The sequence below is a fragment of the Podarcis filfolensis genome (assembly GCF_964270895.1).
Source record: "Podarcis filfolensis genome assembly, chromosome: 5".
NCBI lineage: Eukaryota > Metazoa > Chordata > Lepidosauria > Squamata > Lacertidae > Podarcis > Podarcis filfolensis.
Genome location: NC_139608.1, coordinates 91,819,677 through 91,836,022, shown reverse-complemented (window position 1 = coordinate 91,836,022; position 16,346 = coordinate 91,819,677). Strand labels below are relative to the sequence as shown.

The following is a 16,346-nucleotide window of genomic DNA, read 5'->3' as shown; positions in this document are numbered from 1 at the left end:
CGCCCTGAGCCTAGTTTTCGAACCAGGAAGGGTGGGGTATAAATAAATTATTATTATTATTATTATTATTATTATTATTATTATTATTATTATTATTACATCATAGTAAACCTCCTCTCATTGTTGGGAAGTTTTGACTGCTACACACAAGTCAAAGAACAGAGCTTCAAGCAACTTCCAATTCACAAAAGTGGGTTGTAAACAGAATACAAAAAATGTATTATGTATACCGTATTTTTCGCTGTATAAGACGCACCAGACCACAAGACGCACCTAGTTTTTGGAGGAGGAAAACAAGAAAAAAAATATTCTGAATCTCAGAAGCCAGAACAGCAAGAGAGATCACTGCACAGTAAAAGCAGCGATCCCTCTTGCTGTTCTGGCTTCTGGGATAGCTGCGCAGCCTGCATTCATTCCTTAAGACGCACACACATTTCCCCTTACTTTTTAGGAGGGAAAAAGTGAGTCTTATAGAGCAAAAAATACGGTAAATTCTATTTTTTTTAAAAAAATAGAGTTCAGACAAAAGTGCAAAGCAAAATATCATTTATTTAATTCAAGGACCAGCTTCCTTCTAATATTGCTGAAAATATTACCTCTTGGGGAACATCATTCCAAATTCCCTTCCTAGAAGTTCGTCAAGTGCTTTTTGTCATACATTCCTCTTAACCGCAGAAAGACCAAGGCAGTGGGCAATGACTGGCAATCCAATCCACTCTGCCAGCATTGCTTCAGACTACAAAACCATTCCAATCGGAAAAAGGTAACTGGAAGTTTTTGAGAGAAAGAATCATAGTGCTGGTTCACAGAAGGTGCTATGTGCCAACGTTTTCTATGCATGAATGTTCTTATGCCTTCTCATGCCCTCTGTGTTCCCATGGGAAAAAATGGCACATGGATGGGAAGGTAAACCTGTATTCTCTTACACACGGCTGCTAAGATCTTCATGACTGGGCAGCTCTAAGACTACTTTGGCAATCAGGAATAACCTGGTATGTGTAAACTTCTGGCTCACATGCGGATTATTCCATGCAAAGACAGGCAAGCACAAGTCAAAAGGACATTCAGTGGCGACACTGGAGTGTGAACCAACTGTAACTCATACAGAAAGTCATTTCTACATGAAGTTCAAAGCAACTGACCAAACAAGCAGTTGCAGGTTTTGGATCAATCATGTAAGCCATTTGATTATGCTACTGACTTGCAAGTTAAACTCCTTAGCGAGAGACATTAAATCCTCAACAGGAATCACTACATCCAGGTTACAGCACGGAATGCCGTTCCAAGAATTACTGAGCTGGGGGGGGGGGGGAGAGAAACACGAGACATTGGGAGTTGTCCAGATCCAAAGGATTTCTTGACCTACTGCCTCCTAAAGATCTACCATCCGGAGCTAAATGCCCTTATTATCCCCACTTGAAACATTTCCTACACGTTGGCAGCACGTACAAGCAGAAACTCACAGACATAGCAATGTTATCTGCTAACATTTCTGCCGGCAAAATAAAAATCCCATCTTTTGGCGTGCGTCTGTCTCAGTTGTTTTCGATCTGCTCTAGATCTAGACCTTCACAGTCCAGAGGAAAAATGCCTTCTTCAACGCTCTCACAGTCACTGGTCTCCTCTTCACTTTCACACATAGCAGCCTCTTCCGTGGAAGCCTTTGCGCTGAAGCTGGCTTGCTGTGAGCCACCATGCTTGCTATCATCATCTTCCCGGCTGAAATCGGGAGTATTTATGTTCATAAGGTCATTCGAGTCGCATGGAGATGAGACAATGGTCTTCATTTGTGCTTCGTCATTGTCGTCATCCTCATAATCAAGCGAGCAGAGACTTTTTGAATTTCTTAGAGTCTGTAATTAAAAAGCACGCAATTAAAAATTACAGGGGAACCAAGAGGGCAAAAACTTTAAAAAAGAACGGGAAAACATTGTAATTTATTTAGACCACCGTAAGCAGATGGAAACATTAGCAGGGTTCTAATCTCACTTGTCGGGACGCGGGTGGCGCTGTGGGTAAAAGCCTCAGCGCCTAGGGCTTGCCGATCGAAAGGTCGGCGGTTCGAATCCCCGCGACGGGGTGCGCTCCCGTTGCTCGGTCCCAGCGCCTGCCAACCTAGCAGTTCGAAAGCACCCCCAGGTGCAAGTAGATAAATAGGGACCGCTTACTGGCGGGAAGGTAAACGGCGTTTCCGTGTGCTGCACTGGCTTGCCAGATGCAGCTTCGTCACGCTGGCCACGTGACCCAGAAGTGTCTTCGGACAGCGCTGGCCCCCGGCCTCTTAAGTGAGATGGGCGCACAACCCTAGAGTCTGTCAAGATTGGCCCGTACGGGCAGGGGTACCTTTACCTTTTTAATCTCACTTGTAACGTAAAAAATACTATGGATAATATGGGTGGATACAAAATATAGATTATGAAATAGTATGCAGTTGAAAATGTTGGGGAAGTCTCGAGATTCAGAGAAATCTTTATATACGGGTATGTACTTGGTATTGTTATCAACTTTTATTTGTAAAATGAAATAAAAATGATTTGAAAAAAATAAAAATTAAAAGCATGCAATTAAAAATTATAGGGGGTAAACCAAGTGGCATACTACAGCTACAGTACAAGCAAATTTTGAACAATTGTTTCCATCTATACCAGTTAGCATTTGTTCTTGGTTCAACAAAAATGATCCATCTAGTCGCTGAAGAATAATGTATGCAATATTCTACATTTTAATACAACAGTATGTAACTGTGAAGCTTTACACGTGCTTTGGAAAACAATTCCTTTATAGCTTTACTCTATGTGCAGCAAGTACAGAACTTTTGCCACCCCAACAGAGGAAGCCAACATTGGCTCAGGCAAACATCGTAGGCATGGGAGGGAGGGCTGTCTTTAGCATATGCGGCGCCGGGGTGCAAAGATCCACCCAGCGCCCCCAAATTTAGTAAATTTTGTGTGTGCAGCGCCGTTGAGAATGACAAGCACAGCCGTTGTAAATGGTAAATGAGCGCACGAAGTTGAAAAGTCCTTTAGTGAAACAGTAGGTATACATTTCGGTAATACCTAGGTATATATGTATTTTGTTTTTCTAGCTTGATCAAAAACTATTTATAATTTCATAACAGGTAGATAGTTAAGAGCTTAGGCGGCTTCAGCGGTGGGCATCTGGCGCCCCCCAGAATTTGGCGCCCAGGTGCCCTGCACCCCATGCAAAGACGGCCCTGATGGGAGTTCATGCAAAGGCTCTGGGTGTATGTTTAATGCCTAATGATGTATCTGCTTGCATTGCCACTGTTAATGCATGCACACCTCTATTCGGTCATTAATTGGGCCCTGATGAGATCAAAGGGATACGTTTGACCACCATGGCACACTGGTAATTTAAGGTCCGTATAGTTAAAGCTATGGTTTTCCCAGTAGTGATGTATGGAAGTGAGAGCTGGACCATAAAGAAGGCTGATCGCCGAAGAATTGATGCTTTTGAATTATGGTGCTGGAGGAGACTCTGGAGAGTCCCATGGACTGCAAGAAGATCAAACCTCTCCATTCTGAAGGAAATCAGTCCTGAGTGCTCACTGGAAGGACAGATCCTGAAGCTGAGGCTCCAGTACTTTGGCCACCTCATGAGAAGAGAAGACTCCCTGGAAAAGACCCTGATGTTGGGAAAGATGGAGGGCACAAGGAGAAGGGGAGGACAGAGGACGAGATGGTGGGACAGTGTTCTCGAAGCTACCAGCATGAGTTTGACCAAACAGCGGGAGGCAGTGGAAGACAGGAGGGCCTGGCATGCTCTGGTCCATGGGGTCACGAAGAGTCGGACACGACTAAACAACAACAACAACAACAGTATTTCACAGTGGCGAGGACCCTTTCCTGGTCACACTGGCCACAAACATGGGCTTGGGAATCCCATTTTGCTACTGAACATTCTATTGTCTATAAAAGAGAAGTGTTAACGATCCAGTATTTTTCTCTCTCTATGGGTGTCTAGAAATTTTGAAATGTGTTAGTATGAATTGTCTTGAGAACAATGATTGCCAACCTCTTTAGATGATTGGGCTCATTGCACATTCTGAGTGTTGTGAAGTCCAGTGACAACATGGCTGCCACAGGTATGTGGCATAACACAAAATTTCGAGTCTGTACAATCATGGTTCCCTCCGCCATAGCTGTATTTTGAGGCTAGAGAAAACTTGACCTATTGAATTTCTGCCTGCCATGCAGCTTTTAAAGGCACAAAAAACCCAGTCCCCCACCACAACGCTAACCCTAAAACAGAGCCTAGGCTACCATCCTGTCCACTTAGTTGTTAGTAAGTCCCAGTAAACACAGACAGATTTACTTCTGAGTAGACAGTTACAGCACTGTACTGTGAATTATACAGCTGATTATTAAGGAGAGCCTGGTATCATAGTAGTCCCTAGTCTCACATGCCTAAGCCTCTCCACAATTTTTTCACAATTTTAAATTTTAAAGGATTAATCATTGCTCTTTAGCCTAAATGTAGAGAACAGATTAAGCACATTTCCTACCCTCCAAAGGACAGCTAGAGAAGAAAGCAGGCGATCCACTGGCCAGTCATGCCCTGCAGTGTCTGCCCTCTTTTTTGAGCCATGCAAACTCCTCCATTCAAGGAGCCTACCCACCCCCAAAGCTTAATGGGACACACTAGGGCATGGGTAGGCAAACTAAGGCCTGGGGGCCGGATCTGGCCCAATCACCTTCTCAATCCGGCCAGCGGACGGTCCAGGAATCAGCGTGTTTTTACATGAGTAGAATGTGTCCTTTTATTTAAAATGCATCTCTGGGTTATTTCTGGGGCATAGGAATTCGTTTAGATAGATAGATAGATAGATAGATAGATAGATAGATAGATAGATAGTCCGGCCCACCACAAGGTCTGAGGGACAGTGGACCGGCCCCCCTGCTGAAAGTTTGCTGACTAGGCCAGCACTGCCAATCGGCACCACCTAGATCTAGCACAAACTCCCAATTTTTAATTATTATTTTTTTTAAAAAAAACACACTAGCTACCACTAGCAGTAGTTATTCCTCTGTTTTGAACTGGCGGAAGCTAAGCAGGACCAGCTACAGTTTTAGGGATCCTGAGCAGTGCACCCTTATTCCACCCGCCCATCGCACATGCTCACCGACAATGCTTACTGGGTGGCAAGATGGTCCTGCAGCAGCAGTAAAATGGGAAGCAGCAGCCCCAAGGCCTGACATAGCAACCCTCCAGAATGAAGAACACTGTCGGAGAATTAGCATGGCTGCTTTCTGTAGCTGACCAGCAAGCAGTCCTCTCAACACTAGGCCGCAAAAAGGGAAAAGGTTAGAGACCCCCACTCGGCCCAGTGTAGTCAGCGGACAGCAGCAGCGGACCCTGCTATGACCTCAGCAGTTGCCCCCCTGGGTGCTCATCCTGACCCTGCCTTCAAGGCCAATGGACAACTTTACTCATGAAGGGATGAAGCTACTGGGATTTACATTTTTGCCAGGAGACACCTTGGAGATTGTATCTGAACCCCGTTAAATAATTAGATACAATGGCTTTTTATGAAAGTTGTTACGCATATGTTTGCATAAACCAATTGGCTTAAGTATGTAATGATAATGATAATGATAATGATGATGATAAAAATAATAATTCTATTGTTCGTGCCCTGCCCATCTGGTTGTGTTTCCCCAGCCACTCTGGGCGCCTTCCAGCAAAATATAAAAAATAAAATGTCAGACATTAAAAACCTCCCAGAACGGGAGTGCCTTCAGATGTCTTCTAAAAGCTGTGTAATTCTTTATCTCCCTGACATCTGATGGGAGGCCGTTCCACAGGGAGGGCGCCACTGCCGAGAAGGCCCTCTGCCTGGTATTGCTTTCAAGTCTCACTTGAAAAATTAAGATTACTACAACGATGGTTTCTCCAACTCACTGGGTAGATAACTTGGATTTTGAGATAATCGCCTGCCACAAAAGCCAATTCAAAGTTTCAGGGAACAAATCCTGCTTTTTCTTTTTTTTCAACTTCGTGTAATGCCACAGTATTTATCCCCTCCCCGGAAGGTGTAAAAAGGCACTAGATTAACAGAGGAACTAGAGACCTAGCTAAAGAGGACCATCCTATTTGTAGTTGTATAAAGGTAAAGGGACCCCTGACCATTAGGTCCAGTCGTGACCGACTCTGGGGTTGCGGCACTCATCTCTCTTTATTGGCCAAGGGAGCCGGCATACAGCCTCCGGTTCATGTGGCCAGCATGAATAAGCTGCTTCTGGCGAACCAGAGCAGCGCACGGAAACGCCATTTACCTTCCTGCCAGAGCGGTACCTATTAATCTACTTGCGCTTTGACGTGCTTTCAAACTGCTAGGTTGGCAGGAGCTGGGACCAAACAACGTGAGCTCACCCCGTCGCAGGGATTTGAACCGCCAACCTTCTGATCGGCAAGTCCTAGGCTCTGTGGTTTAACCCACAGCACCACCCGCGTCCCTTTTAATACAGTGGTGCCTCGCAAGACGAAATTAATTTGTTCCGCGAGTCTTTTCGTCTTGCACGGTTTTTCGTCTTGCGAAGCACGGTCAGTCGCAACTGCACCTCTTCAAGCGGTTTTAAGAAAAAGGAAACAAACTCGCAAGACGTTTTCGTCTTGCAAAGCGAGCCCATAGGGAAAATCGTCTTGCGAAGCAACTCAAAAAACGAAAAACTCTTTCGTCTTGCGAGTTTTTCGTCTTCCGAGGCATTCGTCTTGCGAGGTACCACTGTAGCTGTATAGCATAGGTTTAAATGCAGACAGACAATCTCACCCGAGTCATTTTTAAAAAGTCCAACGATGGGCGATTCCATCGGACGTCTTCTTCTCGCCTACGCTTGAGTCTGCTTTTCTTCTCATTCAGGACACAAGGCTGTGAGCGGCATCTCAGTAAACCCTGACGCCGGCTGAGCTCTGGCGTGGAAGTGGGAGTGCTGCTGGCTGAAGACAAGTTATTTCCTGTCCCGGTAATATGTTCCTGCGACAGGGAAAGGCGGCGTCTCGGATTAAAGTCGTAAGACCTTCCGGAATTCCAACGAATACTCGAAGTGGAGCTTCCTTCGCTGCAGTCTACAAAGCCACTGCTAGCAGAGGATGGCCTGGGAACAGGTGAAGTGTTGAGGTTGGCGATTTGGAGGACATTATTCCAAGACTGTCCACAGTGGGGCAGGCCGGTGCTCGCGTTTGGCTTTGAAGCGGTGCTCCCGTGGCTATTGCATCGCTGCAAAGTGGTGCTGCCTCCGCTGTTGCACCGCCTCTTCGACACAGGAGTCCAGATCTTTGAGCTGCCAGGTTTCCACGGCGATCGGCACCGTACCAGCTCATCTGGTTCGGAGAGCGACCTGCAGTGGCGTTTGGTGGGGGGCGTCAGCGGGTGCCTGGACTTCTCATTCAGACTGAGTTCACTTATCCACCCCGAGACGAGAGACTGGCCCGGCGATTCTTGCTGCCAGTGTAAATCCACACAGGTCGCGCTCGAACTGAAAGGACACAACGGCAAAGAGCGAACGGACTTCTTGTTTGGTTCAGTTCTGGCCCGACAGTCCCCATGGGACGAATTCCAAGGGCCTTCTGCTGCTAAGCGAAATGGGGGTGAAAAAGAAAAGAAAAAGGTAGCCATCAAGTCAGCAGTATTATTAATTTTATGCCACAAAGCAAGGGGAGGGAGGGAGGGAGGGAAAGGACACACATTCCACTACTCTTTTATTTTCTTCGAACAATGCTAATAAACATTCCCACGAGGTGCCTTCAAAAAGCAAGGTAACAGAGCTTGTGAAACATAAACCCATTGTTCTATAGCACATCACCTGACTTACACCAGGAGGCATTTCATCTGCATACTATAGTAAAATACTTAATTCTTCATAGCAGTTTAAATTTAAGGTTTTATTTCAACATCTCTAGTATTAACGTGCCCAATCTTAAAGTAATCAAGGTAGCTTTAATTTCATATGATTATGCAGGTATCTACGGTTGTTTTTTCTTGGTAATGGGTTCTTTATTTTGAATTGCTGTGTTTCCCTGATGTTTTGCCTGCTTGCTTCATTATGCTATCATGAACCAATACAACCACATGCGGCAAGGCAGCAGCCTCTTCAAACAGTTTCGTTTCTTTCCAAATATAGTCTGGCTTCTTTCTTGGAATGCCTCGTGGTACATTCATATCTCACATTCATAAAATATACATGAAAAACACTGGGTTTCACGAAGTTTAGCGTCTCTATAGAAACTTGTGAGAATTAGCCCAAAATGCAGCCAACAGAAAGCTTCTGTCTTGAAAATAGGAAAGCTAAAGAATTTGGCTGAGAGTCCTGGAATAATAATTAATAATAATAATTTTATTATTATTTATTCTCTGCCCATCTCGCTGGGTTTCCCCAGCCACTCTGGGCAGCTCTCAATAGAACATAAAAACAGAATAAAACTTCAAACATTAAAAACTTCCCTAAACAGGGCTACCTTCAGATGTCTTCTAAAAGCCAGATAGTTGTTTATCTCTTTGACATCTGATGGGAGGGCGTTCCACAGGGCAGGCGCCACCACCGAGAAGGCCCTCTGCCTGGTTCCCTCTAACCTCACTTCTCGCAGGGAGGGAACCGCCAGAAGGCCCTCGGAGCTGGACCTCAGTGTCCGGGCTGGATGATGGGGGTGGAGACACTCCTTCAGGTATACTGGACCGAGGCCTTCCGCACCCTTCCAAGCCTGGGAGGCAGGGCATGGATGGACTCCAGCTACAAAGTGGAGGCTGCTGAACGGACACTTGGGCTGCTGTGCTGTTTGGGGGATTTTGTGGGGGGAGAGTCGTTGCTGTTGGTTTTTTGTATCTTTATTTTAGTTCAAAACTAAAATATTTTAGTTTCCTCATATCATTCATATGGAAATTGTTCAGTTTAGTTTTGTATTTTTAAATGTTTAATTTATGGTTATTGACTACTTTTGTTATGTTGTAGCAGTGTATTTTTTTCATGTTGTAAGCTTCCTTGCGCATGGTGTGAACTATGGAAAAGCGGCACACAAATAAAATAATGTGTGTGTATGTTAATGAAACACACAACAAATAGGTAATTAAACAACTAAAAGCAAGTGAGACCGGCTACAAAATGTTGCAGAACAGAAGCTCCTGCTCAAAATATTCCCTCCTCACAACCACCCCAGGTTTTCCCATTTCCCTTCGGTCACCAAGCATTCTGTGCCCAAACAACAACAGCTTGCTCAATGCTCTTTCTTCGATATATTTAGAACATGATCTCAAAGACAGCCCCAAATCTTAGAACTTACCACTGATTTCAAATGGAAGAAGGCTATGACTTTCATTCTGCTTCTCAGTTGAGTACTGAAATAAGAGAAAGATAAATACTGTACAATTCTCCAAGTGAAGTTGTCAGTTGGTTAGTGGTTCCCCCCATTTTGAAATAAAACAGCAAGCAGCAATGCCTATCAAGGCTAAGCTATATGCATGTATATTTTACTCAGAAGCACGTTCCACTGAGTTCAATAAGGCTTACTCCCAAATATACATACTTAAATACTTATAGTCCCTCCCTCCATAAGTCACACTGTTAGAAATCCACCTAAGGCTTTTGAATTGAATATTGTGCTTCACAAATAGACATCTAGACCCCCGATAATAAATATCTGATGCAAAATGATAACCCTGACAAATCACTTTGTAACTGTGATTAAAACATTCAATTAAAACAGATTAAAGCAGAACAAAAAAACTGCCCACTAAGTCCAACAAGATCGTTTAAATTCAAAAGAGAGCCTCTCAATTAGGGTGAAGTAATTCGAAGAAAGCTGAAAAGCAGGAGCGATAGGACTGTCAAGCGCATTATTTGTGCAGGTGCAAGGAAACACCAATGTGCAGCAAATTCACACACAGGGATAGAGTGGCCTCCTGGGGGCATCTCCCCCCAAATTATGGATTCAATTTCAAGTTCCTTTCAGAAGCATTGCGAGATCATTTGTGTTCACCTTTGGGGTTTAGGGTTAAGTTGGGAAAGGTTAAGGGGAAATTGAGCAATCCTTTCTGTACAGCTGGGCAGGGGGACGTTATATGCTGTGGTCTAAACCACTGAGCCTAGGGCTTGCTGATTGGAAGGTCGGCGGTTCGAATCCCCATGACGGGATGAGCTCCCATTGCTCGGTCCCAGCTCCTGCCAACCTAGCAGTTTGAAAGCACGTCAAAGTGCAAGTAGATAAATAGGTACCACTCCAGCGGGAACGTAAACGGTGTTTCCGTGCGCTGCTCTGGTTTCGCCAAAAGCGGCTTACGTCATGCTGGCCACATGACCCAGAAAAACTGTCTGCGGACAAACGTTGGCTCCCTTGGCCTGTAAAGCGAGATAAGCGCCGCAACCCCAGAGTCGTTTGCAACTGGACTTAACTATCAGGGGTCCTTTACCTTTTTATGTACCTGCTAAAGCAGATCAAGGCATTTTGGAAGTTTATGGCATTGCCAACTTTTTGGGAAAAAGTGACCAGGGCTCTGTTCAGACCCTGCACCTCTATCATGCATCATGGCTTTTCTGGAGGGGCAGAGAGGGAATCCTCTCTTTTGGAGCAACCAAAGCTGATTGCTGCTGCCTCCATAGTAAAAGGGGGAAAGCCTACTCCCAAAGCAATGTGGAGCACCCATCACGAATAAGGGAAAACTGCCATGCCTCCACCTGAATGCAATTCATACGCTCGGGAATATTTCCCTCCCCTAAGATGCACACTCTATGATAATGCACAAGGATATTCTTACCAGATTAATATTGAATGTTTTACATGCCAGGTCATCCAAAGTCTGATTTTGCAGCTTTTCTGTTATTAGAGTTACCATGGTCTCTTGCTGCTTACACTTTTGAGTGCTGGAGGCACATGCGCCTTCTTCCAGTATTAGCCAACCACTTCTGGGTATGGGCACTTCAGAAGTTTTGCTTTCATCTTCTAGATGGGTACAGTTCCTCAGTGCGTTGTGTACATTTCTAAAAAAAAAACAAGTAACAAATATTTAGCTTAAGCACGATTGGATAACTACATGAAGTTTTCTGCAGCTGCATCAGATATTCAAAGCTCAAGACAAAGATACATTCCAACAGATCTGCATGCTACAAAAAAAAATTATCTGCTCTAGTAGAACCCAAATCAGGAAGATTAACTGGAAAGGACTCCCATTCAGGCTTGGTCACAGTTTAAGAGCAGAAACACACCTAATGGCTGCCACTAAGATAGCATCACAAAAGGGTCTACTCACAATGATGTGCACAGAAAACTTTCCACTCCTACAGTTTTCTATGGAAAAATATATACATTTCTAAAAATGTTTCATAAAAATTAGTAACTTAATGAACAGATGCAGTACCAAGGCAAACTAGGCCAGGACTGGAGAACTGGATTTGGGCAGCAGGCCAGATCCTTATTTTCCCTTGCACTCCCCATGGACCAAGAGACTCATTGTTTGCCGACGTGGTTTGAAATCAAAGTATGCCAGAAAGCACACAGTCCTGTGCTTTGCAAGCCCCAGCAATCAGTTGATCATCTTTGTCCAGTGCTTAGCATGCTCACACTTTTAGCAATGTTGTGTCTTTACCTCCCCACAACTGAAAACATAAATACAGTATGAGGTGCCGGGCAGGTGGTCATATCTTGGCTGAAATGGCCTGGAGGATCAATGTAGGTTTGAAGCTTAAAATTCCACATTTCTGAACTAGGCAGTTTCACAGTTTTAATTAACTTTTCCCAGGCATGCATGTATCTGAAGAAGTGTGCGTGCACACAAAAGCTTATACCCAGAACAAACGTAGTTGGTCTCTAAGGTGCTACTGGACATTTTTTAAAAAAAATAAATTTCCCCAGGCAGCTATCTCTGAGAAGTGTGACATTTCTGTCATGCGCAACCATTTGGCCATGCTAAAATCAGTAAGTTAATATTTTTTCAGATAATTTGAACACACCCTATTGAACTGCATACTTTCTCTGAATAAAAAGAGGTAGAAAACAACCCTTCAACCCTCTTCACTCTCATTTTAACACAGTCTCATTTCTCTTGGGGATTTGTGGCCCCATTTTACCGGGACATCATTGATTGTCATAACTATGACAACTCTGAGAGAAGACATGATAGCCAACAACAAATATCTAAAGAGTTGTCATGTGTAAGATGGAGCAAGTTTTCTCCTGCTCTGGAAGGTAGGGCCTGTATCAATGGGTTCAAGTTACAAGAAGGGAGATTCTGACCAAACAGGAAGAACTTTCTGACAGTAAGAGCTGTTTGACAGTGGATCAGACTCCCATGAGAAATGGTGGACTCTCTTTCCTTGGAGGCTTTTAAGCAAAGGTTGGATAGGCGTCTGTCATATATGATCTAGTTGAGATTCCTGCATTGCAGGGGATCTACGCTTCTATGATGTTGGGAGCTCCTGGAGAAGATGTGATCTAGATTCAAGTTAGAAAATTGCAGCAGAATGGCTTCATATTTCTTATGAAATATGGCACATCTGATAATTTGCACCACTGCTTTCTTACACGGGATCATTAGCTGAAAAGCAATGGTAACTGATAAGCATCTTTTGCCTGCATGTTTTATGATAGATCACATATTACAATTAACTTCTCTCTGAACTCTCACAAGCTGCGCAACTAAAAAACGGATAAGAGTTCTGTGGAACTGAAGCAGTATTGGTCCAATTAAATATCACTGGACAAATAAAACACTTAAAGGTCTCCAACCATTTGCCTCAGAAACAATAACAACTATTATCATTATCATACATTATAATAATTATCATTTATTATAACTATTATCATCAACATCTATAAGAATTCGTATACCACCCTTCATCCATAGATCTCAGGGTGGCTCACAACATAAAACTGCAAGATAAAAAACACAAATACACAATCATCATAAGAACAAAAATGAACCAATAAACGTATCATTTCCGCTGTTGTTTGGAACGGGCTGAAGCAGTAGTTAGTAAATACGCACAATGATGTATAATTTACCTAAAAGAAATGCCTCCCAGTATAGTTTGAAATGTGAAAGAAACAGCTTTTCATTTTTACGGAAGTGTTGCTTTACTTTTTAGTCAAAACAAAAAAAAATTTTTCCTGCCAGTAGCACCTTAAAGACCAACTAAGTTAGTTCTTGGTATGAGCTTTCGTGTGCATGCACACTTCTTCAGATACACTGAAACAGAAGTTGCCAGATCCTTCTATATAGTGAGAAGGTGGGGAGGGGTATTACTCAGAAGGGTGGTGGGAATGGGTGGTTGGCAGATAGCTGAGATGAGCCTGTTGACGACTCTTAACGACTGGTCTGAACAAAGACATTGGATTCTTATCTCATTATACATGACAAAGCCATTTTTCACCTTCTCACCCCTTGCTTTTTCCTGTAAGACCTATTGCAGTCGTTAAGAGTCGTCAACTGGCTCATCTCAGCTATCTGCCAATCACCCATTCCCACCACCCTTCTGAGTAATACCCCTCCCCACCTTCTCACTATATAAAAGGATCTGGCAACTTCTGTTTCAGTGTATCTGAAGAAGTGTGCATGCACACGAAAGCTCATACCAAGAACTAACTTAGTTGGTCTTTAAGGTGCTACTGGCAGGAAAAAATTTTTTTTGTTTTGACTATGGCAGACCAACACGGCTACCTATCTGTAACTTTACTTTTTAGATAAGCTATGGGAGGCGGGGACAGGGTCGCTGTTGGACTACAACTCCCATCATTCCTGACTGCCGGCCCTGCTGACTAGGGATGGTGGGAGTTATAGTCCAAAAACATATAGGAACGCGCCCGCCCCCCCCCCCATACACCTCGACGTTGAGAAAGGCTGCTTTAGATCAACGGATTTTGCGAAGTCTCTAACGGGACCTACGCCCCCCCCCCCCGCCCGCAAAGCATCGGATTTTACCCTAGGTACCAAAGGCAACCCGTGAAGAGTTTACAGCACGCCTCCCCCGCCCCTCACAAACACCAACACCCCCCCCCCAAAACTCCTCACATTGAATAACATTGGGCCCCCAACCCACGCCCCTCACAAACACCAACGCATTGAATAACATTGGGCGCCCCACCCCCAAAAAGGCAATTATTTACAACGCTACTAAACCGCGTGCGCGTGTCCTGAGGCGCGGGGCGAAGGACCGGGGCCCGTTCCTCTTCCGGCCCAGCCTCGACGCGTGTCCCCCGTTTCCCACGTTACTTCGGCTCACGCGTCACAAGCAAGGAAAGGCGCAGCTTACCCTCTGCGCAAGCGGCAGCAGCCCTCACGGGCCCCGTTATGGGACTCTCGGCGGCGGCCGCTTACGAGCCCCTCACCAGAGCGCAGCTCCAGCCGCCGCTGCCAAGCAGCTGAGTGGAGCTCCGCGTTGACCGAGGAACAAAACACAGCAAGCCCCGCCCCTGGGAGCCGGCCGGCCGCTTCCCATTGGCCGGCTTCGCCGCCTCCGCCGCGCGCTGACCTCTCACCCCGTCGCCTTGAGCGGCGGGAGACAGGCTCTGGCTCCGCCCACCGCCCGCGACCTGCGGGCAACCGCCGGCCTGCCCCGCCCACTGGGCCCTTCAAGAGCAGGCACTGCGCATGCTCGAGCCAGAGGCGGCGATGCCCGGCCTTTTACAGGTTTTCCTTTCCTTCTCTTTCCCGGATGGAAGAGAGGGGAGGGAGGTGGGAGCCAATTCAGTAAAGTAGATAAACTGGCTTTCCCACTATTGCAGCCCTTTTCTGTTTAATGTTGTAAACCGCCCAAGGATCCTCTGATGAAGGGTGGTATAGAAATTTCATAAATAATAATAGTAATAATTTTGTGGCCCAACTGTATAGCAAGAATCTTAAGAGAGTTGAAAGGGAACTCAGGGGTCATCTAATTGAAGATATCCTGTACTACACTGGAAAAGGGATTTTAAGTGAAATCCGTCTAGAGCTTATAGGACACCTTAACTAGGAAACGACACGGATGGCGCTGTGGGTTAAACCACAGAGCCTAGGGCTTGCTGATCAGAAGGTTGACGGTTCGAATCCCCGCGACAGGGTGAGCTCCCGTTGCTCGGTCCCTGCTCCTGCCAACCTAGCAGTTCGAAAGCACGCAAAAGTGCAAGTAGATAAACAGGTACCGCTCTGGCGGGAAGGTAAATGGCATTTCCGTGCGCTGCTCTGGTTCGCCAGAAGCGGCTTAGTCATGGTGGCCACATGACCCGGAAGCTGTACGCCGGCTCCCTCGGCCAATAAAGCGAGATGAGCGCCGCAACCCGAGTCAGTCACGACTGGACCTAATGGTCAGGGGTCCCTTTACCTTTAACTAGCAAACAGAAGATTAGGCAAATTCATGGTAATCAATGGAGACTAGCCACTTGGAGGTAGTATGCATGGAATGCCAGTTGCTGAGTAACAAGTGTGCACAGTGAAGACAGGAGTGCCTGGCGTGCTCTGGTCCATGGGCTCACGAAGTCAGACACGGCTAAACAACAAGTGTGCAGAGTGCCATTTCCCTCACACACTGCTTGCAAGACCAATATGCCTTATGTTCTGGAAAGTGAAATTACCGTATTTTTCGCCCCATAGGACACACCAAGTTTTTTTTGGGGGGGGGGAAATAAAGAAAAAAAAATATTTCCCCCCCAGGTGCTTGCGGGGCAGGCAGCGGGGAGAAGCGCTCTTCTCCCCACCGCCTGCCTGCAGACCAGGTCCGGGGACAGTGGGAAGACACGCTGCGCCTCCCAGCTGTCCCTAGAGCTTGCGGGGCTGGCAGCGGGGAGAAGCGCTCTTCTCCCCGCCGCCCGCCTGCAGACCAGGTCCGGGGACAGCGGGAAGACGCGCTGCGCCTCCCCGCTGTCCCCGGAGCTTGCGGGGCTGGCGGCAGGGAGAAGCACGCGTCTCCCCGCCGTCAGCCTCTAAACCATATCGGGAGACAGCGGGATGGCGGCGTTCCGCCTCCCCGCTGTCCCCCGACCTTGTGGGGCTGGCACTGCGGCTCTCCTGAAGCCTGCATTCGCCCCATAGGACGCACACACATTTCCCCTTCATTTTTGGAGGGGAAAAAGTGCGTCCTATAGGGCGAAAAATACGGTAGCTCCTTTCCAACTAGCAAGACAAACATACATACATGGCAAAAGTGAAACAATTTGTTCTTTCAGATGGAATAGAAGCCCTATTGGGTGGCAGAGTAAAACAACAAACTGCCTCTCCCAGTTGTTCTGAAACTACTTTGAAAGAGGGAAAACAATTTCAAAAGCCAGGAAAAACTAGGAAACAAACTGATAGGATGGAAGACGGGGTTGGTTTCAGAAGAGATCAGGGGCTTCAAGTCACCCACTTGTGCTTTAAGAACTGGAAAACA

General features: G+C 45.8%; 1 protein-coding gene across 2 annotated transcripts; it reads right to left on the bottom strand.

The window, feature by feature from the left end:
* Nucleotides 1-529: 529 nt before the first annotated feature.
* On the bottom strand, nt 530-14,530 carry FAM53A (family with sequence similarity 53 member A). Of its 2 annotated transcripts, none has more exons than XM_083615878.1 (5): nt 14,256-14,530; nt 10,766-10,988; nt 9,295-9,349; nt 6,791-7,590; nt 530-1,853 (listed from the first exon to the last, which is right to left on the bottom strand). In XM_083615878.1, the coding sequence occupies exons 2-5, from the start codon at nt 10,841-10,843 to the stop codon at nt 1,536-1,538; spliced, it is 1,251 nt and encodes a 416-aa protein (XP_083472004.1). In that variant the 5' UTR covers nt 10,844-10,988; nt 14,256-14,530; the 3' UTR covers nt 530-1,535. The 2 variants fall into 2 exon arrangements, with proteins under 2 accessions (XP_083472004.1, XP_083472003.1); XM_083615877.1 differs by having other exon boundaries at nt 6,791-7,593; nt 14,256-14,474.
* Between the last annotated feature and the right edge of the window lie 1,816 nt (nt 14,531-16,346).